This window comes from Micromonas pusilla (assembly GCF_000151265.4).
Source record: "Micromonas pusilla CCMP1545 genomic scaffold MICPUCscaffold_3, whole genome shotgun sequence".
In the NCBI taxonomy this organism is placed as follows: domain Eukaryota; kingdom Viridiplantae; phylum Chlorophyta; class Mamiellophyceae; order Mamiellales; family Mamiellaceae; genus Micromonas; species Micromonas pusilla.
Genome location: NW_003315884.1, coordinates 1,784,623 through 1,807,720, shown reverse-complemented (window position 1 = coordinate 1,807,720; position 23,098 = coordinate 1,784,623). Strand labels below are relative to the sequence as shown.

The 23,098-nt window shown below is 70.2% G+C and overlaps 15 protein-coding genes across 15 annotated transcripts in view; 9 read left to right on the top strand and 6 right to left on the bottom strand.

Moving 5' to 3' along the window:
- Positions 1 to 26: 26 nt before the first annotated feature.
- MICPUCDRAFT_56793 (uncharacterized protein) lies at positions 27 to 950 on the top strand (the record flags this gene model as incomplete). The annotated part of the gene is made up of 1 exon (XM_003057478.1): positions 27 to 950. The coding sequence occupies exon 1, from the start codon at positions 72 to 74 to the stop codon at positions 948 to 950; it is 879 nt and encodes a 292-aa protein (XP_003057524.1). The 5' UTR covers positions 27 to 71.
- A 142-nt stretch (positions 951 to 1,092) lies between these two features.
- On the bottom strand, positions 1,093 to 1,874 carry MICPUCDRAFT_26023 (uncharacterized protein; the record flags this gene model as incomplete). The annotated part of the gene is made up of 3 exons (XM_003057001.1): positions 1,714 to 1,874; positions 1,524 to 1,594; positions 1,093 to 1,348 (listed from the first exon to the last, which is right to left on the bottom strand). Coding segments are annotated over exons 1-3 (480 nt in total), but the record flags the coding sequence as incomplete, so codon positions are not given.
- A 175-nt stretch (positions 1,875 to 2,049) lies between these two features.
- On the top strand, positions 2,050 to 2,895 carry MICPUCDRAFT_56791 (uncharacterized protein; the record flags this gene model as incomplete). The annotated part of the gene is made up of 1 exon (XM_003057477.1): positions 2,050 to 2,895. The coding sequence occupies one exon, from the start codon at positions 2,050 to 2,052 to the stop codon at positions 2,893 to 2,895; it is 846 nt and encodes a 281-aa protein (XP_003057523.1).
- An 85-nt stretch (positions 2,896 to 2,980) lies between these two features.
- MICPUCDRAFT_56790 (uncharacterized protein) lies at positions 2,981 to 4,855 on the bottom strand (the record flags this gene model as incomplete). Its single annotated transcript, XM_003057000.1, has 1 exon — positions 2,981 to 4,855. The coding sequence occupies one exon, from the start codon at positions 4,853 to 4,855 to the stop codon at positions 2,981 to 2,983; it is 1,875 nt and encodes a 624-aa protein (XP_003057046.1).
- Positions 4,856 to 5,681: 826 nt separating this feature from the next.
- Positions 5,682 to 6,377, top strand: MICPUCDRAFT_15413 (uncharacterized protein; the record flags this gene model as incomplete). The annotated part of the gene is made up of 1 exon (XM_003057476.1): positions 5,682 to 6,377. The coding sequence occupies one exon, from the start codon at positions 5,682 to 5,684 to the stop codon at positions 6,375 to 6,377; it is 696 nt and encodes a 231-aa protein (XP_003057522.1).
- A 122-nt stretch (positions 6,378 to 6,499) lies between these two features.
- MICPUCDRAFT_56788 (uncharacterized protein) lies at positions 6,500 to 7,798 on the top strand (the record flags this gene model as incomplete). Its single annotated transcript, XM_003057475.1, has 1 exon — positions 6,500 to 7,798. The coding sequence occupies one exon, from the start codon at positions 6,500 to 6,502 to the stop codon at positions 7,796 to 7,798; it is 1,299 nt and encodes a 432-aa protein (XP_003057521.1).
- An 86-nt stretch (positions 7,799 to 7,884) lies between these two features.
- Positions 7,885 to 9,069, bottom strand: MICPUCDRAFT_56787 (uncharacterized protein; the record flags this gene model as incomplete). Its single annotated transcript, XM_003056999.1, has 1 exon — positions 7,885 to 9,069. The coding sequence occupies one exon, from the start codon at positions 9,067 to 9,069 to the stop codon at positions 7,984 to 7,986; it is 1,086 nt and encodes a 361-aa protein (XP_003057045.1). The 3' UTR covers positions 7,885 to 7,983.
- A 183-nt stretch (positions 9,070 to 9,252) lies between these two features.
- MICPUCDRAFT_62683 (uncharacterized protein) lies at positions 9,253 to 10,101 on the top strand (the record flags this gene model as incomplete). The annotated part of the gene is made up of 2 exons (XM_003057474.1): positions 9,253 to 9,468; positions 9,508 to 10,101. The coding sequence occupies 2 exons, from the start codon at positions 9,253 to 9,255 to the stop codon at positions 10,099 to 10,101; spliced, it is 810 nt and encodes a 269-aa protein (XP_003057520.1).
- A 187-nt stretch (positions 10,102 to 10,288) lies between these two features.
- MICPUCDRAFT_56785 (uncharacterized protein) lies at positions 10,289 to 10,654 on the top strand (the record flags this gene model as incomplete). Its single annotated transcript, XM_003057473.1, has 1 exon — positions 10,289 to 10,654. One exon carries the CDS (start codon positions 10,289 to 10,291, stop codon positions 10,652 to 10,654), a length of 366 nt encoding a protein of 121 aa, XP_003057519.1.
- Positions 10,655 to 10,746: 92 nt separating this feature from the next.
- Positions 10,747 to 12,349, bottom strand: MICPUCDRAFT_56784 (uncharacterized protein; the record flags this gene model as incomplete). Its single annotated transcript, XM_003056998.1, has 3 exons — positions 10,747 to 11,505; positions 11,610 to 11,902; positions 12,100 to 12,349. The coding sequence occupies 3 exons, from the start codon at positions 12,347 to 12,349 to the stop codon at positions 10,747 to 10,749; spliced, it is 1,302 nt and encodes a 433-aa protein (XP_003057044.1).
- Positions 12,350 to 12,848: 499 nt separating this feature from the next.
- Positions 12,849 to 13,265, top strand: MICPUCDRAFT_7829 (uncharacterized protein; the record flags this gene model as incomplete). Its single annotated transcript, XM_003057472.1, has 1 exon — positions 12,849 to 13,265. A coding segment is annotated over one exon (417 nt), but the record flags the coding sequence as incomplete, so codon positions are not given.
- Positions 13,266 to 13,608: 343 nt separating this feature from the next.
- Positions 13,609 to 15,627, bottom strand: MICPUCDRAFT_62682 (uncharacterized protein; the record flags this gene model as incomplete). The annotated part of the gene is made up of 1 exon (XM_003056997.1): positions 13,609 to 15,627. The coding sequence occupies one exon, from the start codon at positions 15,625 to 15,627 to the stop codon at positions 13,609 to 13,611; it is 2,019 nt and encodes a 672-aa protein (XP_003057043.1).
- A 252-nt stretch (positions 15,628 to 15,879) lies between these two features.
- Positions 15,880 to 17,430, top strand: MICPUCDRAFT_56781 (single myb histone protein; the record flags this gene model as incomplete). Its single annotated transcript, XM_003057471.1, has 3 exons — positions 15,880 to 16,029; positions 16,158 to 17,072; positions 17,257 to 17,430. The coding sequence occupies 3 exons, from the start codon at positions 15,880 to 15,882 to the stop codon at positions 17,428 to 17,430; spliced, it is 1,239 nt and encodes a 412-aa protein (XP_003057517.1).
- A 201-nt stretch (positions 17,431 to 17,631) lies between these two features.
- On the bottom strand, positions 17,632 to 18,534 carry MICPUCDRAFT_56780 (uncharacterized protein; the record flags this gene model as incomplete). Its single annotated transcript, XM_003056996.1, has 2 exons — positions 17,632 to 18,130; positions 18,434 to 18,534. 2 exons carry the CDS (start codon positions 18,532 to 18,534, stop codon positions 17,632 to 17,634), a joined length of 600 nt encoding a protein of 199 aa, XP_003057042.1.
- Positions 18,535 to 18,746: 212 nt separating this feature from the next.
- Positions 18,747 to 23,098, top strand: part of MICPUCDRAFT_39038 (uncharacterized protein) — a gene marked incomplete at both ends in the record, with an annotated part of 10,743 nt that continues 6,391 nt past the window's right edge. The window contains 2 exons of the mRNA XM_003057470.1: positions 18,747 to 20,195; positions 20,316 to 23,039. Coding sequence (XP_003057516.1) covers positions 18,747 to 20,195; positions 20,316 to 23,039 — 4,173 coding nt within the window. The remainder of the gene's footprint in view (positions 20,196 to 20,315; positions 23,040 to 23,098) is intronic.

Below are 23,098 nucleotides of genomic sequence, written 5' to 3'. Positions count from 1 at the left end.
CATCACTTCGCGCCCGCGCGGTTCGTCGTCGTCGTCCGCGCGTCCGTCCGTCCGCGCGTCCTCTCCGCGAGATGGAGCGGCTCGAGCGGATGTTCAACGAGGCCGCGGCTCGCGCCGCGCCGGCGTCCGCGCGCCGCCCGCTCCCCGGCGAGAGCGACAGCGACGACGACAAACCGGACCCCACGGCCGCGGAGCGCATCGTCCGCGCGCACGCGGACGGCGACTTCTTCACCGCGCTCGGGCTCCCGCTCCCGGACTGCGACGACGCGGGGAAGCCGGTGTGGGACGTCCCGGACGGCGTCGTGAGCAAGGCGTTCCGCAAGGCGTCGCTGCGCGTGCATCCGGACAAGAACCCGAGCGAGGAGGCGAAGATCGCGTTCGACAAGCTCTCGGACGCGAACCGCGCGCTGCGCGACCCCGCGCGCCGAGGCGAGGCGCTCCGGAAATTCGCGACGAAGGCGTTCAACGAGAAGTGCCGCCTCGACCCGGGGTTGATGTTGCGCGCGAAGAAGGCGCAGGAGAGAAGGGACGCGGAGGGGTATCACGAGGAGATTCAGCGGCAGCAGGAGGCGCACCGCGAGCGCATCGCGGCGATGAAGGCCAAGGCGGCGGCCTTTAGGAAGCGGCACAGGGAGGACGACGACGACGACGACGACGCGTCGGTCGGCGACACGAGCTCGGACGACGACGACGAGGAGGAGGACGCGAAAGAGAAGGAGCGGGCGGCGGAGGCGGAGAGAGCCGCGAAGAAGAGGGCGAAGGCGGCGGAGGAGGCGGCGGCGAAGGCGTCGACGGAGGGCGGCGGCGGCGGCGGGAACGGCCGAAAAGCGCGTCCGGGGGCGAGGAAGAAGGTGGCGAGCGCGAGCTCGGACGACGACGACGACGACGCCGGACTCGCGCGGCCGGTGCTCGGCGCGAAGGGACGCGGCAAGCCGAAGTTCATCATGTGACCGAGGAACGGTACATAGTCGCTCCTATTAGTCCTTAGACGACGCGCGCTTACGCTTCTCGGCGGCGTTAGACTGGTGGGAATTTATTTATACACGCGCGTACACTCGCGTCGACGACCGACTTCTTCCGTTCCGTCTAGTGTAGCGACCCGATCTTCGCGACGACCTTCCCGTACATGTCCTTGAACTCCTTCGCGTCGTCGCCACTCATCTTCTCCCCGCCCTTCTGCGCCTCCGGCAGCACGAGCATGCAACTCGTCGGGCGCTTCGTCTGCCCCGCCGCGCCGAGCTCGTCTTTGCTGTGGACGTACACGTACGGCACCCCGGCTTCTTCGCAGAGGATCGGGATGTGCGAGATGACGTCGATGGGGGAGATGTCGCCCGCGATCACGCACAGCCTGTTTTGTCGTTCGTTCAGGTGGGGAGAGAGGGGGGGGGGCGGTCAGCGGCGAGGTTTGCGGGCGGGGGGTCGAGGATCGGAAAGGGAAAAAATGCTGTTGTGGGGAAGGAATTCGCTCGGAACGACGGACGACGATGAATCGCCCGCGGGATCGCCGCGAGCGATCGACGCACCCCTTGGTCTCCTTGCGCAGCGCCTTCACCACCTCCTTCACGCCGCGCTTCACCTGCTTATGTTTCGAGGCCTGCGATGGACGCGACGGACGCCGGCGGGGATGGGTCAGTCGCGCGACGACGCGAGCGAGGGGGGGACGCGGATCGGCGGGCGGGTTTTCGGCGGATCGGAAGGAATGGCGACGCGCACCTTTTTCACGACCTTGAGGATCTTCTTGTGGAAGCCGACGTCCGCGAGCGGCTTCGCGATCGCGCAGACCGGCCTGAGCGCGCCGTCGCCGTCGTCGCTGCCCTCCTTCTTATCCTTCTTATCCTTCTTCGGGGTCTTGCCGTCCTTGCCCATGGTGAACGTGCGTCTGCGACGATGGCACTGAGCGACGCCGCCACCATTCTCGTCGCGAAAATTCCGGACTGACGATGACGCGCGAGTCCTGCGCGAGTCGGCCCCCGCCCCCGCCTCCGGAACGGTCCCGGAACGCGCGCCGAGCGTCGACGGTCGCGTCGCCGGAGCCTCCCTCGTCACTCCATGGCGAGCGCGACGATCGCGACGCTCGCGACGCTCGCGCCGGTCGCGCGGCGAGGCGGAGGCGGCCGCGGCGACCGCGGCTCGGGCGGCCGCAGAGGCGGCGGCCGAGGCCGCGGCGGCGTGATGAGCAGCGGAGGCGCCGAGCGTCAAAAGACGAGGACGCGCCATCCTCGGCGGCGACCGCACCGCGCCGCGAACGACGAGACGATGGACGCGCCCGCGACGCTGTGGGCCCCACCGCTCGACGGCCAGGACCTCCCCGCGCTCGTGTGCTTCGACCTGGACGACACGATATGGTTCCCGGAGCTGTACATGATGCGCGGCGCGCCGTGGACGAAGGAGAGGTGCGACACCACTGGGCGCGAGAGGGTGATGGACGCGAGCGGCGAGGAGCTCCGGTGCTACCCCGCCGCGACGGCCGCGATGGCGATGCTGCGCTCGCACGCGGCGTTCGCGAAGAGAGGCACGAAGATCGCGGTCGCGTCGCGGACGAATCGCGGCGCGTGGGCGGACGAGGTCATGGGGATGTTCGTCGTCGACGACGGGAGCGGGAGCGGGACGACGACGACGATGCGCGAGTGCGTGGGAGACCTCGTGGAGATGTATTCGGGGACGAAGAAGCGACACTTCGAGAAGCTCAAGGCGCGGACTGGGATACCGTACGCGGACATGCTCTTCTTCGACAACGAGGAGCAAAACACGAGGGACGTGGCGACGCTCGGCGTGACGTGCGTGCTGTGCGTCGGCGGGATGACCGAACGAGCGTGGGAAGATGGATTGCGCGCGTTCGCGGAGAAAAAAGCGCTCGTCGCGCGGCGGCGCGCGGCGGCGGCGGCGAAACGGTAGCACGTCATGCGTATTTTTTTCTCTTTCGATGTATTCTATCGCGATCAGATGCCCGCGACTCGCGCCGGGCGCCAGTCAGGTCAGGTCAGTCGTCGTCCGAGTCCGCCATGAGCCGTCGCGCGCGCTCTGCGATCATCCGCCGACGCGAGAGCGACAGCCGCTTCTCCACGCTGCCGCCGAAGGCGTCCTCCGCGCCCGCCCGCCGCTGCTTCGTCGTCGGCGTCGTCGGCGAGTCCCCGCCCCACGGCGGGACGTTCTCGTCGCCGCCTCTGCCCGGGGCGTCCCGCTCCGACTTTGGCGAAGAAGCAGACGCGGCGACGGCGGCGGCGGCTCTTCGGCCGTACCCGCCGAAAAAAGACATCCGCCTCGGCGGCGCCGTCGTCGTCGCCGTCGCCGCGGCCCTCCTCCTCGTCTCCGCCACCCTCGTCGTCGCCGTCGTCGCCGCCTTCCGCGTCGGCGACGCCGGCAGCTCCGTGATCACGACGCTCCCGCTGACCGTCGTCGTCGCGTCGTCCCTCCCCGCTATTATGCCGGGTCCCCTCGCCGCCGCCGCGCTCGAACGCCGCCGGCCGCCGGCCGTCTCGCCCTGGTCCCGCGCGGGCTCCCCCGGGGACACGGTCAGCACGAGCGTCACCGCGGCGAGGACCAGCAGCGTCTTCCCCGCGACGCCCGCGTGCGTCCACACGAACCCGACGAACCCGAGCTGGAACCTCCGGTCGTTGAGGACGTGCGCGAATCGAGCGGCGGCGTCGGCGGCGAACGCGCGCGACGCCGCCGCCGCCGCGGGTCCGAACGCCGCGAGGAACGGCGGCGCCGCGAACGCCAGGATCCAAAACGTCGTCGCCGTCGTCATCGCGGACAGCCACCACACGCGCGCGACGAGCGAGCTGACCCACGCGACGAAGCACGCGCGGAGCGTGCTCGGCGGATGCGCCCACGTCACGATCTTCTCGACGAAGAGCCACGACTCCGCGGCGGCGGGCGCGCATCTCGACGCGGTCGCGGCGACCCATCCCCCCAACTTCGCGGCGACTCGCCGCGCGGACGCCTCGCGGTCGCGCCGCTTCGCCGCGGACGCGTCTTCGCTCTCGCGCCACGCCTCGACGCCGCGGAGGCCGACCCCCGCGCGCAGCCGCGAGAAGAGCTTCCACGCGAGCGTCGACGACAGCGTCGCCATGACGCACGCGCAGAGGACCGCGCTCGCGGGGATAGCCGCCGTGCGCAGCGAGTGCGCGCACACGAGCGCGTAGAGGCCGCCGCCGAAGACTTTTCCGGACGCGGAGGGGTCTTTCCAGGACGTGAGGTCGCGGACGACGCGCGAAGCCGAGGAGGAGGACGTTCTGGCGGCGACGCGTCCAGCCCCGCGCCGCGTCGCCGCGAGCGACGTCGATGATGAGGGTTCGTCCGTCTCGACCTCGTCTTCCGCGTCTTCCTCGCGGCTCGACGTCGACGGCGGCGGCGGCGGCGTTCGCTCGCGCTCGCCCAGCGCGACCTGAGGACGACAGACGGTGGGGTGGGACGGGCGTCGGCGTCGGCGAGAGAGGCCGCGGGTCCCCCCGGAGGGACGCGAGCGGGAGGGGAAAAAGCGCGCGCCGCGCGAGCGACGCGACGCGAATCTGAACGACGCCCGCGACGCGACGGCCGGCGGGCCGCCGCCGCCGAGAGTTCGCGCGCGACGGGCCGCGCCGCGGCGCGTCGCATATCGCGTCGCGACGACGACCGGGACCGGACGCACCTCGAGCGCCTCGACGCGGACGCGCTCCAGCCGAACGCGCTCGTCCGCGCGCTCCAACCTCGCGCGCCATCCCTCGCGCTCGCTCGCGCGGCTCGTCGACGCCTCGCGCAGCGCGGTCTCGAGCGTCTCCGCGCGCTCGCGCATTCGCGCCGCCTCGAGCGTCGCCTGCCTGAGCGCTTCGCGGTCCGCCGCGGGGTCGCGGCCGGGGGTCGGGGCGGCGGACATCGCGACGGGCGACCCGCGCGGGGGGTTGTGCGTCTCATGTTGATGAACTCGTCTCGCAAACGGCAAGTTCTCGGGACGGACGACGATAACGAAAAGTTGACATCCGTCATCACTCCCGGCCGCGCGGCCGGGGGCCTCGCGGTCGAACATGCCCGCGGACATCCCGGACGCGACGGACGTCCTCGACGGATTCTTATACGTCGGCTCGCAGGAGTCTGTGGGGCGCAACCGCGGCGAGATCCTCCGCGACGCCGGCGTGACGCACGTCGTCACGATGATGAAGCGCCCGCCCCCGAGCTGCCTCGATCTCGACGACGCCGACGTCGACGCGGACGCGACGTCGTCGTCGTCGTCGAAAGCGGAAACGAAAACGAAAATCGCGCGCCTGATCGTCAAGGTCGAGGACACGCGCGCGGCGGACCTCCTGAGCTCGCACCTCGACGACGTCGGCGCGTTCATCGCCGCCGCGAAGGCGAGCGCGCCGTCCCGCGCGCGCGTCCTCGTGCACTGCGCGTTCGGACAGTCGCGGTCCGCGGCTGCGGTCGCGGCGTACCTGACGAAGCACGAGGGCCACTCCCTCGGCGAGGCCCTGGAGCGGATACGCTCGCGAAGGCCGAAGGCGTGCCCGAACCCGTCGTTCCTCGCGCAGCTCGTGCGGTACGAGATGACGCACAGGGGCGGTACGGTATCGGACCTGCGCGCGTTCCCGTCGCTTCCAAAGCGGTGGAGGTACGTCACGTGGCGCGACCCGCTTCGCGAGACGGTGACGCTGACGTCGTGCCACGGGCGCGTCGTGCGCGCGAAGCGCGTCTCGAGTCATCCGCGGATGTTCGCCATCTCGGGGTTCCTCACGCGCGACGAGGCGGAGGAGATCATACGGGTCGCCGCTCCGGCGTTGCATCCTTCGCTCGTGGTGAGACACGCCGCCGCCGCCGACGCCGACGCGGCGGCGACGACGGGCGAGACGTCCGAAGGCCGCACGAGCTGGAACGCGCGCGTGGCGTCCACACACCCCGCGGTTCGCGCCGCGGTGCAGCGCGCGTGCTACCTCTCCAACCTCACTCCCGCGCACGCGGAGCCCGCGCAAGTCGTAAGGTACCTCCCTTCTCAGAAATACGATCCACACTGCGATTGGTTCGACCCCGCGGGCGCGACGTTCGAGGAAAAGACCCGGCGCGGCGGCCAGCGCGTGGTGACGCTCCTCGCGTACCTCCGCGAGCCGACGCGCGGCGGTCGGACGACGTTCCCGAAGCTTCATCTGGGGTTCGACCCCAGGGTGGGAGACGCGGTGCTGTGGTGGAACGTCGACGACGACGGAAAGGAGGATCCGAGGACGACGCACGCGGGCGAGCCCGTGGAGGCGGGGGAGAAATTCGCGCTGAACATCTGGCTGCGCGCGCGTCCGACGCGAGGCGAGGGCGGGGGTGGGGGTGGGGAGGGGGTAGGGGGCGCGGGGGAGGAAGAGGAGGCATATGCGGTCGAGGACGACGCGGCCGCGCGAGCGATAGAGGCGTCGACGTAGCGTAGGCGCACAGACGACTGGAGCGAAATCAAAATTTCTCGGCACCGCACGCGACTCTCGGCAATTCCGACAGAATCCGACAGAACGCGCCGCGCCGCGCCGCGCGTCACTCCGCCGCCGCGATGCCTCCCGCGGACCCGCACGCCGCGGACGTCGAAGCCATCTACCTCGACAAGATGCGCTCGCTGAAGCCAAAGTACGGCTACGGCGGCCCGGTCATGCGCGCGGACCCGGGAATCGCGCATCTCGACGCGGCCATCGCTTCGATCGCGGCGAAGCAGAACGACATCCTCGCGTCCAACTACCGCAACAGCGCGGAGCTCTCGGAGCTTCGCGCCGTCGTCGAGACGCTCGCGAGATCGATCGCGGAGACGAACGAGCGCGTGTTCAACCTGCGCGACCAAGTCCTGCACCCGCTGACCGGCGCGCTCGCGGAGCACGGCGAGAAGATGACGCGCGAGTTTCAACACCGCAGCGCCGTCGCGGTGGTGCACGAGACCGCGCAGATCGCGCTCCCGGAGATCATCGACGCGGTCGAGCGGCGACACGAGGAGCAAACGGCGGCGAGAGAGGAGATGCACCGCGAGGTCCTCGACGCGCTGGGCGGCGTGGAGGAGACCGTCCGCGAGCTCATCGATGCTCAAGGTCGAGGGGGGGGCGACGCCGACGCGAATTCGAATTGGAAGCGCGCGCTCGGCGCGTCGCTGTCGATGAAGCGACGCCTAAGCGCGAGCCTGAGCCAGCGATCGAGCTCGTCGCGATCGCTCGCGACGATGGACGGCGGCGACGGGAGGGATACCCCGGGCGGCGCGTCGACGCCGGGAGGGGACGAGACGAAAATTACCAAAAAAGGCATGGAAGCGTGGCCGCCGAGGCGGTGGGGCGAGTGGACGCGCGACCACGTCGAGGTGTTCCGCGCGCTGTCCACCGCGGACGTCGCGTCGCTGTTCGACGCCGGGCACGCGGAGTGCTACGCCGTGGACCCCGGCGTCGCGGTGATATCCCAGGGCGAACGCGGCGGGTCGATCTTCGTCGTCGCGTCGGGCGAGTTGGAGGCGTCGACGACGACGCCCGACGGCGAGCGCGTCGCGCTCGGCACGCTGCGCGTCGGCGAGGTCTTCGGCGAGATGGCCGCGCACTCGGACGACGGCGCGCGGTGCGCGACGGTGCGGGCGATGCCGAACATGATAGCGAAGCTCCCGGGCGCGGAGAAGGAGGAGGAGGGGAACGAGGGCGACGACGGGAGGTGCCTGGTAGTGGAGATTCGCCAAGCCGGACTCGTGCCTCTGATGTTCGAACGCGAGGCGCTCGGCGCCGCGTTGGAGAAGCTGGCCGTCTCGCGGACGAAGGCGAACGCGGCGCTCGCGAAGAGACTCAAGCACGTCAAGGCGAAGGCGAAGAAAAAGAGCGGGTGGTGGTGAAGACGCCTTTTAGCGTCTTTCTTCTGTTTACGAGCAGACGCGTAGATCTATCATACCTTCGTACGAAGGTAGTAGACAACTCATGCTCTAGTTTCTGTTGTCGCGCGCGACCCGGCTCGGGTCGGCGAATCGTCTGGTGTTACAAGCGAGGGTACACTACTGCAAACAAACACGATCGGATCGGATCACACCTGCGGGAGAAGCTTCTCGTCCCCGTCCGCGTCCGGCGCCGCCTCCTTCGCCGCCGCCGCATTAGCCGCGCCTTTCCCGTCCCCCCCGCACTCCTCCGCGACGGCGACCCCTTGCACCTGCACGCCGTCGGCGTCGTCCCCTCCCACCACGGCGACGTACGTCACCATCGTATCCCGGCTGGTCGGTTCCCCGTCGGCGTCGTCGCGCGACATCTCCTGCGCGCGCGGGCGCGCCAGCTCCGCGAACTGCCACGGGTTTATTCTCCCGCCCGACGCCAGCCACAACTGATGGAAGTCGATCGGCTCCTGTCCCATCGCGGTCCGGCGCTTGATCTCGCGCGCGAGGCGGCACGACACGCACGGCATGCACGCGCACGCTGTGATGAGGTCCGTCGGCTCCGTGATGCCGTAATTGAGCGCGACGCGGTTCGTCACCGTCGCCGCGAAGCCGCCCGCGACGAAGTTGCCCAGGCACGGCAGCAGCTGGTTGAGGAGACCCAGCGAGACGACGATCGCGGTCGCGACGCCGCAGCAGTCGCCCGCGCGTCCGTCGCGCGCGGACTCGCCGAGCTGGCACGGCGTGCACAGCGCGCCCCATACGCACGCGTCCAGATCTTTGTGGCAGTCGAACAGGTTCGTGCTGTAGTACGACGACGACGCGTCGAGGACGCGGCCGTCGAAGTGCCCCAGATCGTGCGCGCTCGGGAGCACGCGCATCCCCATCCCGCGCGGGTAGACGTCCGGGTCGAGGTCCGCGGTCGTGGAGAGGAGGTAGTTCGCGTCGTGCGCGTACATCGGGCCGAGCGCGGGGTGCATCGCGACGCCGCGCGGGGCGACCTGGCCGCTCCACTGCGTGACGCTGATGTCCGCGCGGTGCGGGGTCTCGCTCGAGGCCGCGGGCGCGACGGGAATCGCGCCGTTCGTCGTGGGCGGGCCCGTTTGCGACGGCCCCGAGCCGGCGAGATCGACGGGGTGCGCGCGCGCGAGACTCGCGGTCGAGCCGGGCGGCGCGGGCTGGCCGACGGTCACGGAGACCGGCGTGCCCTCCGCAGGGGGAGGGGGTTTATCGCCCTCCGGCATGACGCGACGCGGCGGCGAGACGGGCGCGCGCCCCTTCGAATGGAGCGCGAGATCTTTGCCCTATCGTGCTCACAGGAAACACGTCCACGTGTAAGATTTCTTCGCTTCGTTTAGCAAGCGCGCGAACCTTTTTCACCCACCACTCGGTTTCAACATTTGATCGCGTGCTCTTTCAATTGACCGATGAACAGGGCCGGACTACTTTTAGATTTTTCCTTCTCTTCCGTTATTCTTCTGTTTCGTTTCGATATCTACTGTACGCTTCTACAACTCCTCTCTGCCGCCCCTCTCTCTCGCGACGTCTCCGTCGTCTCCGCGCTCGTCCCCGCGGACGCGCTCGACGTCGCCGCCGATCGAAGCCGCCGCGTCGTCCCCCACCCCACCGTCCCCGCCCCCGCCCCCGTCCCCGTCCCCGCCGTCCCCATCCCCGTCCCCGCCGGCGGCGTCCGCCTCGCGACACCGCGCCAACCGCGCCGCGTTCCTCTCGACGACGCGCGCGCTCACCCCGCGTCGTTCCCTCGCGCTGAGCGCGTCCCAGTTCGATATCCGCCGCATCGTGCAGTCGTCGTTCACGATGATCGGGCCGAGATCCTCGAGGGCGACTCTCTCGCCGAACCGAACGCGCCGCCGCGGGCCGCCGCCGCCGCCGTTGTCGTCGTCGCCGACGCCTCCCGGCTCGAGGACGGGGATCCCGCCCGCGGCGTCGTCCGCGCCGTCGGACGGCGGCGGCGACGATGGCGACGACGACGACGCGACGACGACGCGCGCCGTCGCCGCGACGAGCGTCAACGCGAGGAGGAGGAGGAGCGAAAGGAGGAGCGACGACGACGACGACGGCTTGGAGCACCGAGACGACCGCGTCGATCGCGATCTCGCGGTTCCGTCCTCGCGCCGCGCCCGGCCCGACGGAGAAGACATCGAGTGACGACGACGACGACGACGACGCGCGCCGTGCCGTCCACCGCGCGCGCCGTCGCGCCGCGGCGGCGAAGACGGCGCCGGGACGCCCCGCGCGGCGTTCGGTCGTTGTGAGCGGACGACCGAGGAAAGTCGCGCGGGTCGTGCGGTGAAATCAGCGCTTTTCGCGGTCGGTTATCGGTCGGTTGGGAGAAGTGCGGGTCAGTTTGACCGGCTGGCTCGATCGGGGCTTGGTTTGAAACGCATCGTCGAACGACGCGCATCAGATGTCGACAGCGCGCGTTGCTGCCGCCACACCACCATGGGCGAGCACGACGACGACGAGATCGAAGACGTCGCGCCCGCGCAGACCGGCGCCGCCGCGGAGGCGTCGAAAGGACTCGATCGTCTCGGCGGGCGCGACGACGACGGCGACGACGCCGCGGCCGCGGACGTCGTCACGCCCGGCGCGCGCGCGGAGGCGCTGCGCGCGCTCCTGGAGGAGGGCAAGGCGGAGAAAGAGGCGGAGGCGGCGCGACTGCGCGAGCTCGCCAAGGTGAAGATCGACGCCGCGGACGTCGCGGTGATCGTGAGCGAGATGGAGGTGGAGAAGAAGGCAGCGGAGTTGAGGTTACGCGAGCACGGCGGCGACCTCGCCGCGGCGTTGCGATCCTACGTCGCGGTGTAGTAATAAGGCGGTTTATAAGCGGTGGAGGTGAAAAGAACCGCATCGTAGCCAAACATCAAATCCTTTCGCGAAAGCCCTCGCGTTCGCGCTCTTCATCCACTCATCGATCTCTTCCGCCCGTCCCCATCCCGCCGCGTCGCGTCGCGCTCTCCTAGTTCGGCTTGTTCTTGATCATCGGCCGGTTCGAGCTCGCCCGCCCCTTGTACCCGGGCCCGTCGCCCTCCGGCGCGGCGACGTGGGCGCTCTGGCGGTCGGCGGAAAGGGTCAGTCGAAAGGGGGACCGACGCGATCGATCGACGCGCGTTGAAACCGAGCGGCGGGGGCGCGCGAAAGGCGAAAAACGAGACGAGACGCACCTCGTAGTACTCGTTCGGCGGGTAGCTCGACGCGACGCGCGGCGGGCCGATCGCGGGGCGCCCATAACCGCTCGGCGCGTCGCCGGCGGCGTCGTCCCTCCGTCCGCCGTCTTCTCGCACGACGGAGAACCAGAACGTCTCCGCGTTGTTCGAGCCGTTCTCGTAGTTCCCTCTGCGGTTGCGCTTCAGCAGGGAGAGCTCGAGGACGCCGTCGGCGATCAACCACGTCGACGCCTCGGCTTTGATCGGCGCGTACAGCTCGCCGCGGATGACGTCTTCGCCTGTCGCGGTCGGCGAGTAAGAAGGCGTCAACGACCGACGCGGCGGGCGTCGTGCCACGTGATTGGTGGACGGGAAGGAAAGCGCGAATGTGATTGGTGGGCGACGCGCGCGCGCACCTTTGACGGTGACCCTGATGCGGTCCGTCTCGAGCTTCACGTCCACGCGCGAGCCCGGGCACCCCGTCGGAAGCAACACGAAAACCTCCACGAACGTCTGATGGTCGTTCCATACAAAAAGAGTTCATCGGTCAGTTGAAAGGGGGAGCGATCAAGTGTTGAAACCGAGCGATGGGTGAAATTCGTTTGTATAGAACGCACCTGATTCTGCCGCCACTTCATCCCCAGGCCGGCGTCGTCGTCCACGCCGAGGCCCTCCGCGACTTCGATCTCTCCCCACGCGATCGCGGCGGCGCCGGCGACGGCGCCGCCGGCGACGCGCGCGGCGACGGTGTGACGGTCCGCGTCGCGAAGCGCCATCAAGCGACGCTCGTCGGCGAGTTTCATCTTTCGCATGTCCTCCGCGTCGAAGTTCGGCGGCTTCGGCTTGGGGTTGGCGTCGCCGTACATGTCAGCTACGCTGACCACCTTGCGCTCGACGCGATCGACCTCGTCTGCGACGCGAAGGAGGAGGACGATGATGAGAACGCGACGTTGGGGACGGGCGGGATGGATTCCGCGTTTGAGACGCGTTCGCGGAATGATCATGATGAAATGAAATGAAACGAGGCGACGTGCGTTCGAGGACGCTAAGATTCGAGATCGAATCGTCGCGCGGGATGGATCGTTTGGGATCGCGCGCGCCTCGCACCGTCTTTCAGGACCGCCTGCTTCCCGTGCTTCCGCAGGAATCGCGCGAACTTCGGCTGCGTCTTCTCCACGTGATCCGCGAAGTCGTTCCGCTTGCACCACTCCTTGTGGAACGGCCAGTACGCCTTCTGGCACTTCCGCGAGCAAAAGTGCGCGCTGTGGCATCGCGAGCACAGCGCGAGGTCCTCCCTTCCGCCGCAGTTGGCGCACTCGTCCGGGAACGCCTGCTCCTCTTGGAAGTGCGCGGACATGTTCTTTCGGCGGGTTCTTTAGGTGAGGCGATTCGAGCGTGCGCGGGCGTAGGGTGCGCGCGGCGGCGGTGTGACGCGACGCGGGAGGGGAGGGACGCGGCGACGGACGCGACGGGGGAGGCAAACCGTCGCGATCGCCGGGCCGGAAACGCGCGCGCCGCGCGCGCCGCGAAAAGCGCCAAAAGCCCCCAGCCTGATCGATGACGGCGGCTCGTCGTCACAAGCAGAAGCGCACCCGCCGACCGCGTCCACGACGCGCGCGATCACGACCACGATGCACGCCGCGGCGTCGCCGCACGCGCGATGCGCGCGCGTCGCCACTCCGCGCGCCGCGGCGCTCGCGTCGTCGCGCCGCGACGCCCGCCCCGGCGTCGGAGGATTGAAGAATCGCGTCGATTCTCATCGTTCATCGCATTATTCTCGTCGTCGTCGTCCGCGACGTTCCGCGTCGCTCCGCGTCGCCGCGTCGTCCGCCGACGAGATCCCCCTCGCGATGCCGCTCGCGACCGTCGTCGAGCCGGAGACGAACCGAACCCTCCTCTGCATGCTCCGCCGCCGCTTCAAGCTCGCGAACGGCGAGGAGCGATGCCTGTGCCTGCCGCTCGACCACCCCATCGACGTCCTGCGCGGCGAGGGCGTCGACCCGAACGAAGACCTCAGCGACATCGGCGACGACGAGCTGAAGGAGATTCTCCCGGACATGGCCTCCGCGCTCGCGAGCAAGGGCATGCTGCTGCAGAGGAGCGCGTTCTGCATGACGGTGCGCGGCGCGGTGCGGTTCAACGAGACGGACGCGTTGCTCATGGACGCGGGGGACGGCGCCGGCGACGAGACGGAAGGGATCGAGATCCTGACGTTCTCGTCCAAGGGGTCGCGGTACCTCGTGTACGCGCCCATGAACCCGGTGCTTCTGGTGACGAAGGAGACTTCTGGGGACGACGCCGCCGACGACGCGGAGCGCCGGACGCATCTCGTCGTGTTCGACGACGAGGACGACGAAGAGCTGGAGAGGAACGTAGAGGAGGTGATGAACGAGCTCGAGGAGGACGACGACCCGGACGGGTTGTTCGACGACTTGGCGTACGACATGTTCGAGGAAGAGAGCGGCGGCGGCGGCGGCGGGAGAGGCGGGAAGGGTGGAGGAGGAAGAGGCGGCGGCGGGAAAGGCCGCGGCGGGAGAGGGAAACGATGACAGACCGACCGACGCTCTGCTAATAAAATCCAAAAAGTTACGACAGCCGCGCCGACGAGACTCTTCTCTACCACCCGCGGAAGCGCACGTCCCACTTCCAACCCGGCGGCGGCTTCCCTTGGTTGATGCACACGTTCTCCTCCACCGTCATCATCAACAACACGTACACCGGCGCGCTCACCGCGAACGCGCTGAACAGCGTGATCGCCCACACGACGTTCCACTGCGTGTTGAGCGCCGGCGTCGTCAGCGCCTCGGGCGCGCCCGCGTCTCGAAGCGTCACCGTCATCGTCTGCGTGGTGCCCCACTTCGCGATCAACGTCGCCTCCGTGCCGCTCGTCGCCGCGCCGTACGTCGGCACCACGTCCACGACGCGCCACGCGCCGAACGTCGCGCTCGCGACGGGCGTGAACGCCACCCGAATCTCCACGTGGCTCAACCTCGCGGCGGCGCACGTCAAGACGCCCGTCCCCGCGGCCGCGGCGACGGCGTCGAAGTCGCAGTCGCTCTGGTACGCGGGGACGCGCGTCGTCGTCCCGAAGACGACCACGGGGATCACCGGGACGGCACCCTGGCCGTTGTACGCGGGCCAGGACGTCACGGTCAGCGGCGAGTTCAACAGCGAGAAGGTCGTGACGTTGTGCGCGGTGTCGCCGCACGGCGTCTTCCACGGCCAAAACGCCGCGTCAAAGTACCCCGCGCGCGTCTTCCAGTCGTCGGACGTCTCGTAGGTGTAATTGAGCGTCGCGCGCACGCCGTTGATCGTGACGCCCTGGTAGAAGCCGTAGTACTGCGTGAACGACGTCGCGGAGTCGCTCGGGGGCAGGGCGTATCCGGAGATGGCGCCGCCGCCGGCGACCGCGGCGGCGGCGGTGACGAAGTTCGTGATCGTAATCTGCGGGACGTAGGCGGTGGAGATTTGATACGTCACATCCGCGGTGTCCGTGGCCGGGTAGTACGGCGTCACCGCAGAGGATAACGATAACGTCGCTTGGTTGGACGTTACGACCGCCAGTCCCGGCGTGGACGTCAACGAGGACACGATCGCCTGCGTGTGGACGTTGGAGCTCGAGAACGCGCCGGCGACGTCGCGAATGGCGACGGCGCCGGCGTTCCCGGAGACTTGCCCGGCGACTTGCAACGCCGCCGTCGTCTGCACGCACACGTCGACGTCTATGGAAATCGTGCACGTGCCGGTCGCGAGGCTCCCCGACCCCGTGAGCCCGTAGTTATTATCCGCCCACGACAGCCACTGGCAGTACGTCCACGTCGCCGTCGTGGACGAGATGTCGTACGCCGTCGACCCGCACGTCTCCAAAATCGGGGGCGCCGCGGCCAGGGCTTGATTCTGCGAACCCGCGGTTGGAATCTTACACGCGGTCGGCGTGGACCCGACAACCCCGTCGTTGCACGCCACCGTGATCGCCGCGCGCATCGCGTTGAGCTCATCGTATCGCGTGACGTAATACTGCGCCATATCCGCGCCGGAGGCGTACATCGGGGTGTCGTCGACGCCGAGGCCGCAGTTCGCGTCGGTGGCGTCGACGAGCGATTTCGCAAACGTCGTCGCCGCGGACTTCATGCACTTCCCGTTCCCCACCGCCCACGTGCCAGCCTCCGTGGCGACGTTGAGCTGACCGTTCGTCGCGGTATCTCTCCAGGACGGCTTCGCGAGGAGGCACGGGACCGTCACCGTCCTCGTGCACGTGCCTCCTTGCAGGAACAGGACGACCGGTCGATCGTACCCGGCGACGACCACCTCTCGGAACACGTCCGCCGCGGCGTTGATGTAGTAATACGTCGCCCACGAGACCATCCGGAAGTACTTGTGGAACGTCAGCGACGCCGCGGACGTGACCCTGTAGTCCCACGCCATGTCGCGCGCGTCGCGGTCGCGGACGTTGTACCACGCGAGCTCGTATATCAGGTACAGACAGCCGAGGACGAAGAATATCAGCGCGAGGCATCCCACGACGCGGACGCGACGCCAGCCGTCCTTCATGGACGTCTCGTTCAGGAGGCGGTACGGCCGCGCGCCGTTGATGATGCCATCGCCCGCGGGGGGTTTAAGCGCGCTGGGGGGCATTGTGTGGTGGTGCGGTGCGGGAGCGGCGGGTGGCGTGGCGCGCCCGCGCGCGTCCGCGTGTGGCGCGCGAGGCGCGGCGGGGCGCGGAGTCAACAACGACTCGAACAGCGCCCGACCAACGGCTCCCCGAAAAATCGCGATCGATCGATCTCATCGGACGCGCCGACGACGCGACGACGGGAATTCTCGACGACCGACGACGACGACGACGACGCGGACGACGCACACGCGAGCGCGCGCGCGTCCGGAGGCATGGGCGCGCCGAAGACGAAATGGTCCGTCGAGGAGGAGGACGCGCTGAAGCGAGGCGTGAAGAAGTACGGGCCGGGGAAGTGGCGGCTCATCCAGAAGGACGACGTCCTCGGCAAGACGCTCAATCTGCGCTCCAACGTCGACCTGAAGGTGCGTCACGATCGATCTACGCGGCGACGCCCCGTCTCCTCCTCGCGTCGCCGCTCGCTCGTCTCTCCTCCTCCGCCTCGGCCGACGCGATCGCGCCCGCTGACCCGCGCGCGCCTCGCCTCTCGCAGGATAAATGGAGGAACATGTACCCGAACAACGGCTCGTCGGAGTACACGGTGCGAGCCGCGACCGCCCCTCTCCCGTCGTCGCTTCGTTCGTCCCGAGATCGACGGCGCGTCGACGCCGCCGCCGCCGCCGCCGCCGCGCTCGCGTCCGCCGCGCGTCCGCCCGCCGCTCGATCTCCGCCCGGGCTCGCGCGACCGCGCGCGTCGGGCGGCGCATCGCTCCCGCTTCGCGATCGGCGAGCGGACGCCGCGGCGACGTCGCGCGCGACGACGGCGACGCGTCTCATTATTCTCGGAGCGGTCGACTCGATTCCTTTCGATTCCTTTCGGGTCGCGCCGCCGCGCTCACCGCTCCGTCCAACCCCCTCCTCCTCGTCCCCGCCCGGACGCGCGCAGGACGACGACGATAAGACCTCCGACGGGTCTCGAGGCGCGACGAAGAGCGAGAGCGGCGGGAGGCGCGGCGGGAAAGGCCGCTCCTCCGGCGGCGGCGGGTCGAGGGGCGGCGGCGGCGGCGGCGGCGGCGGGTCGAAGAAGACGTCCTCCGCGTCGGAGAAGAATTCAGGCGGAGCGCGGAGCCACCACCGCAAGGATAAGAGCGAGGTGAAGAGCGAGAAGGGCGCCGGGGGGGGGGGCAGCGCGGGAGGCGATAAGTCCAAGCGCGACCGCGGCGGGAACGACGGAAACGGCGGAAACGCGAAGAAAAAGCAGAAAAACGCAGGCGGCGCCGGGGGCCGCGCGTCGGGCGGCGCCGCCCCCGCCTCAACCGCGACGATGACCCCCGCGGAGGCGCCGTACCTGTTCCTCGTCAACGGGCAGTACAGGACCGCGGAGGAGGTGAACAAGGACGCCGCGAGGGCGGTCAGAGACGCGGAAAAAGCCGCCGCGCTCGCGGAGGAAGCGGCGCGGGAAGCCGAGGTGCGTTCTATACACTGGTCCCCATACGACCGCGTTCGCGTGGTGAACGCCGATCCTTAAGGACTTTTCCCGTCGTCTCTCTCCGCCCACCCCTCGCTTTCAACGCCCGCCCGCGACGCCTTTCAACTCCACCTGACGCCTTTGAACTCCACCCCGACGTTCGCTCGTATGGAACGACCCTGAGACGTACGAGAAAGAGGCGTGGGAGGCGGAGCGGCTCGCGAACGCGCTCGTCGAGTCCGCGGAGCGGCAGAAGCAGCGGATGGAGGCGCTCGAGCGGCAGAAGAGGGCGGGGGCGGGGGCGGGGGGGTTGAAGACGCCGACGGCGAACGGCGGCGAGGGCGGGGTGCCGGCGTGATCGGGGAGAGGATTTTTTCTTCGCTCGCCGACGTCGGGCGCGAGAGAGAGAACGCGAGACGACGACGACGACGACGACGACGACGACGACGCGCGCGAGCGTGGCACACTCATCAATACGAATGAATTAGGACGTTCTAGAACTATCGGCGGTGTCCTGCTTCTATCCGCGCGCGCGCGGTCGGTCGGTCGGTCGGTCGCCTCACGACGGCGGCGGCGGGCTCGCGCTCGCCGCGCCCGCCGCGCCGCCGTCCGCCGCCGCCGGACGCTCGATCCCCGCGTTCGCGTCGATCTTCGCTATGTGCTTCTCTCCCTTCTCCGTGAGCTTGAACACGTGGCCCTTCCCCGACGCGCGCAAGCTGACGATGTCCTCCTCGAACGCCTTCTTCGCGGGCAACGTGTACACGCGTTGTATGGACTTCATCCACCGCAGCAATCCCTTCATGTGCCGCTTCGAGTGCACCCCCTGCGCCTCTCTATCGCGCTCCTCCACGCTCGCGTAGATTTGCGCGACGGACAGCGGCTTCTCCGCGTCGCGCAGGATTCGAAGCAAGTTCGCGCCCGGGCCGTTCGCGACGTCGTACTTCGTGCCCGTCTCGTTGCTCGCGTGCCGTCGCCATCGCCACGGCGCGACGGAGGCGCTCGGCGCGAGGGACGGCGCGAGGAGGATCGCGCGCTCGCGCCGCGCGACGGACGCGCACCTGCGGGCGACGCGACGCGAGGAGGGAGAGGAGAAGGAGGGGGAGGATGGAGATCGTCAGCCTCGCGAGCGCGCGCGGCGGGCGACGGCGACGCGCGATGGAGCGGAGACGAGGGCGCGAACGCTCGATCGCTCGATCGATTCGATCGCTAGGGTTGCCGACGCCCCCGTCGACGCCGTCGACGGACGACGCGCGCGCGGCGGCGTCGCGGCGCCCGCGCGCGCGGCGGCGCGGCGGCGGGCGGTGGGGGCTCTGATGGGGAGGCGCGCACCGTCGGAGGAGCGTCAGCATCGCGACGAAGACTCGGGAACGCGCGCGCGGTGCGTCGAGGTCTGAGGAGCGGCGTCGACGACAGAAGCGAGCATGCTGATCTTGGTCTCGTCAGCCGGCGCCGCGCACACCATTCAAATACACCGACGCCCTCGCCGGCGCCGCACTCTCTCGCGCGCGCCTTTAGCGAAGGCGTCGCGAGAGAAGCGCCGCGCGAGGAGTCCTAGACCTTAGGAGACTCCGGACGCGCGCGGCGGCGCGCGCGATACGCCGCGAGCGCGCGGCGACGGCGGCGTCCGCGCGAGGTCGTTGTTGTTGTTAAGCACGGAAGAGAGAACGAACCGCGATGGACCCGTCGCGAGGCCTCGCGTCCGCGGGGCCGAGCGCGGACGACAGCCCGCCCGAGCGCGCGCACGAGCCCGCGGGCCCGAGCCGCACGCCCGACGGCGGCAGCCCCGCGGAGACGGCGACGACGACGGGCGGCGAACACGAGACGCGGACGACCACGCCGCGCGGCGTCGCGACGCCGCGCGACGACGACGACGACGATGCCGACCGCCGCGAAGCGCTGCCGCGGTGGGCGTGGCTCCCGAGAGACGGCGAGGTCTTCGCGGTCGCGGACCCTCTCGCGTGCGCGCCGTACGACTCCCCGCCCGCGGAGGACGCGTCGCGCCGCGCGCCCGGGCGCGCGGAGACGCTGCACCTCGCGGAAGAGGACGACGACGACGACGGCGACGACGACGACGACGCGCGCAGAGCGTCGTGGTGGAGCCTCGGCGAAGGCGGCGGCGACGTCGGCGGCCCCGCGAGGGACTTCCCGCCGTCCATACGCGACAGCACGACGACCGCGTTCGAGGCGAGGCTGGAGGCGGACTGGCGCGGGAACGTCGTCGTGGACGAGTGGCGCGCGAGACGCGAGGCCTCCGGCGGACGACGCGCGGCTGGCGGCGGCGGAGAGAGCGCGTCGTCGTTCACGTTCACGTCCGCCGTCGTCGCGACGCCGTCGACGAGCGGCAGCGTCCAGAGCGGCGTCGGGGGCGCGATCCCGTCGCTGACGCCGGTCGTCGGCGGTGGCGGCGTCGCGGCCACGCCGTCCAATGAGCGCGCGACGCGTGGCGCCGACGCGGCGTCGGCGCCCGCGTACGGCGCGCTCGGCCTCGCGTCGATCTTCACCGGGAAGTACCTCCAAGCGCGACGGAAACCCCCGCACCGCGTGCAGTTTTTCAGCGACTCGCGCGGCGTGCACGAGCGCTGGAATCTCCTCGGCGGCGTGCGGTTGAAACGCGGCGAGTGGCGCGGGTGGGGCGTGATGCGATTCGGTCGGGGCGGCGGCGGCGATTCCGCGCGCGCGACGCGAGACGCGTTCGCGTCGGCGTTCGGCGAGGACGCCGCGCGCAACCTCGACAGGCTCGGCGGGCGCGACTTCATCGTCGTGCGGTCGCGGCAAACCCCGCGGCGGTGCCTTCTCGTCGTACGGCTCACGTTGCCGTCCGGCGAGGCTGTCGTGAGCACGACGCCGGGGAAGCTGCGGTCGAGAAGTCGGCTCTCGCGAGCGGGCCCAGACGGCGGCGACGACGGCGGCGGCGACGGCGTCGGCGGCGGCGACGACGACGAGGCACGTTCTTACGGCGCCCCCGAGCGCATCGCGTCGATATCCTCGCGCGGCGACGCGTTCGCGACCGCGGGATGGGCCCCCGAGCGCGACGAGGGCGACGAGATCATGACCTTGAGCGAGCGTCTCTTGCGGACGTTTGCTCTGAAGCCGGAGCGGAAGCGGAAACACTTCGCGTCGAAGGTGCGTTCTACAGTACGACCGCCGTATACAAACGTGTTTCACCCATCGCCCGGTTTCAATATTTGATCGCATCCCCTTTCAACTGACCGGTGAACATTTTTTGTATGGAACGACCCTAAGAGCGCGCTCGCTGCGTGGCGCGCCGCGACGGCGTCCGCCGCCGACGCGCGTCGTAACGCCGATCGAATGGCGGTTACTCGCGCGACGCGCACGACGCGGTGGATCCTGCGCGAGTGGTCGCGAGAGGCGGTCCTCGGCGCGGTCGCGAGAGAGAGGCTCGCGCGAGCGGAGGCGCTCGCGAGGGATCGCTCGCGAACGTGGCGAACGCGTTCGTGTTTTAAAAAGTGGCGCCGAGACGCGCGCGCGTCCATCGCGTCGGAGGTGCTCGAGCGCCGCGCGGATATCTTCCTGCGGCGGCGCATCACGCACAAGCGACTCCGCGACGTCGTGCGGTTCTGGCACATCACCGCGACGGCGTCGCTGCGCGCGCGCGACGCGGAGAGCAGCAGCGTCATTTACCGCGCCAACGCGTTACGGCGGATGTGGGCGCGACGCTCGCGCGCGTCGCTGCGCGAGTCGTTGCGCACGTGGCGCGAATGCGCGTCCGTCGTCGCGGACGCGCGCGAGCGAGCGCGCGCGGCGAGCGAGCGCGCGGAGAGGCACGAGGCGCGGACGGCGTTCCGGAAGAAGGCGGCGGCGTTTCGAGCGTGGAGGAGAGGCGCCGAAATGAGCGCCGCTGAGGAGGAGAAGACGTCCATCGCGGCGAGGTGGCGCGCGGCGCGTGCGGCGCGGACGTCCTGGAGGCGATGGCGCGACGTCGTCGCGGCGACGCGGCGCGAGGACTGCGTCCTTCGACGCGCGCGCGGGTTATGCGAATCGCGGTGCGTGCGCGCGTGGAGAGACGTCGCCGACGGAAAGCGCGCGGCGCGCGCGACGCTTCGACGCGCCGAGCGCCTGATGCGCCGATCGCTGACGGCGCTCGCGCGACGCGCGTTCGTCGCGTGGCTCGACCACCACCGCCACGCGTCGTCGTCGCGACGGTTCGTGTTACTCTCCATCGTTCGCCGCGGGTACGACACGAAACGTCGCTGTTTCGCGGGCTGGAGAGAGTACGCGCGTTGGGTCGCGGCGCTCGACGCGATGAGCGGCTTCGTCCGCCTGGCGTCGAGAGCGATGCGCGCGTGGTCGACGTTCGTGACCCTCCGCGCGAAAGGCCGCGCGGTCGAAGCGCGCGTGGACGCGCTCGGGAAGCGGCGAATGCGCGGCAGGGCGTTCATGGCGTGGATGCTCGAGTGCCAGCGGAGGTTGAACCGGCCGCACGCGCTCGCGGCGAGGCTCGCCGTCGCGGAGCGCCGCGCCGAGGGCACGCGAGAGAAGCACCTCGCGCGCGCGCGCCGGTTCGCGTTCCAGGCGTGGACGCGAGCGCTCGAGGATGCGAAACGGCATGAGCGCGAGCTCGCAGAGACGATCAAGCGCGTCGAGGACGCGCGCATCGCGCGGGAGCGCGCGTTCGCCATCGCGAACGTGTGGGCGGAGCGGCTCTCGCGCAGAGTCCGACGACGATGGAAGTCTCAGCTCTTCGCCTCGTGGCGAACGCGCGCGGAGAGGTCAAAGGCGCGAGACGCGCGCGCGGAGACGCTGACGCGCCGCTTAAGCGCTCGCGCTCTCGGACGCGTCGTCCGCGCGTGGGCCGCGGTCGTGGGCGACGTCAAGGAACGCGCGCTGAGGGAGTCCCTGTGCGCGTGGTCGTCGAAGTTTCGAGACGCGTCCGCGGCGACGCGCGCGTTTCATCGCTGGCGGGCGGAGACTCGAGAAGCGCTCGCGGCGCGCGCGGCCGTCGCGCGCGAGGAAGAGATTTCGCGCGTTCGCGCCGTCGACGCCGCGCGAATTCGCGAGGAAGAGGAAGAGACCGCGCGTCGCCGCGTCGCCGAGGAGGCGCGCGCGGAGGCTCGCGCGGCGGCGCGCTTTCATCGCGCGACGCGTTCATTCGCGCGTCTCACGTTCGCGGCGTGGCGCGACGTCGTCGTCTCGCGCCGCCGGCGCGCTCGCGCCTTCGCCAGGTTCGACGCGCGCCGCCGCGCTCGCGCGCTCGCGGGCGCGTACGACGCGTGGGCCGAGACGTGCGCGCGCGAGCGCCGCGTCCGCGTCTCGTGCGCGCGCCTCCGCGGAAGGGCGACGAGGCGCGTCGTCGGAGGCGCGTTTTCGAGATGGACCGAGGCGATTCGCGAGGCGAAGGCGTCCGCTGTCGCGCTCGAACGCGCGGAGCGCCGAAACGCGCACCTCCAGCACCGCGTCGCGTCCGCCGCGTGCGCGGCGTGGCGCGCGGTCGTCGCGGGGGAGAAGCGCGCGCGCGCGAAGACGCGCGCGTTTGAAATTAAGGCGGCGACGCGGCGCCTCCGCGGCGCGTTCGCTCGGTGGGCGGACGTCGTCGGCGACCGCAGCGCGCGCGCCGTCGCGCTCAAACGCGCGGAGCGCCGAAACGCGCACGTCGCGCGGCGCCTGTCGTCCCTCGCGTTTCTCGAGTGGCGCGCGCGCGCGGTCGAGGTGAAACGCCTCGGGGGCGTCGCGCGGAAGTTCATCGCGCGCTGGTCCGCGCGCGCGGCGTCGCGCGCGTTTCGACGGTGGACGGAGGCGGCGGGTCGCGCGAGGCGCGCGCGCGTCGCCATCGCGCGATGCGCGCGCCGCGCGTTGGCCGCCGGGTTTAACACCTGGCGCGAGCGCGTTTCGGAGGAGCGGACGCGTCGTCGCGTCGTCGAGACGTTCACGAGACGGACGCGACGCGCGCGCGCCTCGCGGGCGTTCGCGGAATGGATCGCCGTCGTCTACGACGCGAAGCTCGGCCGCGTCGCCGCCGCGCGCGCGGACCGATTCTTCGCGCGACGCACACGTCGCGCCCTCGCCGA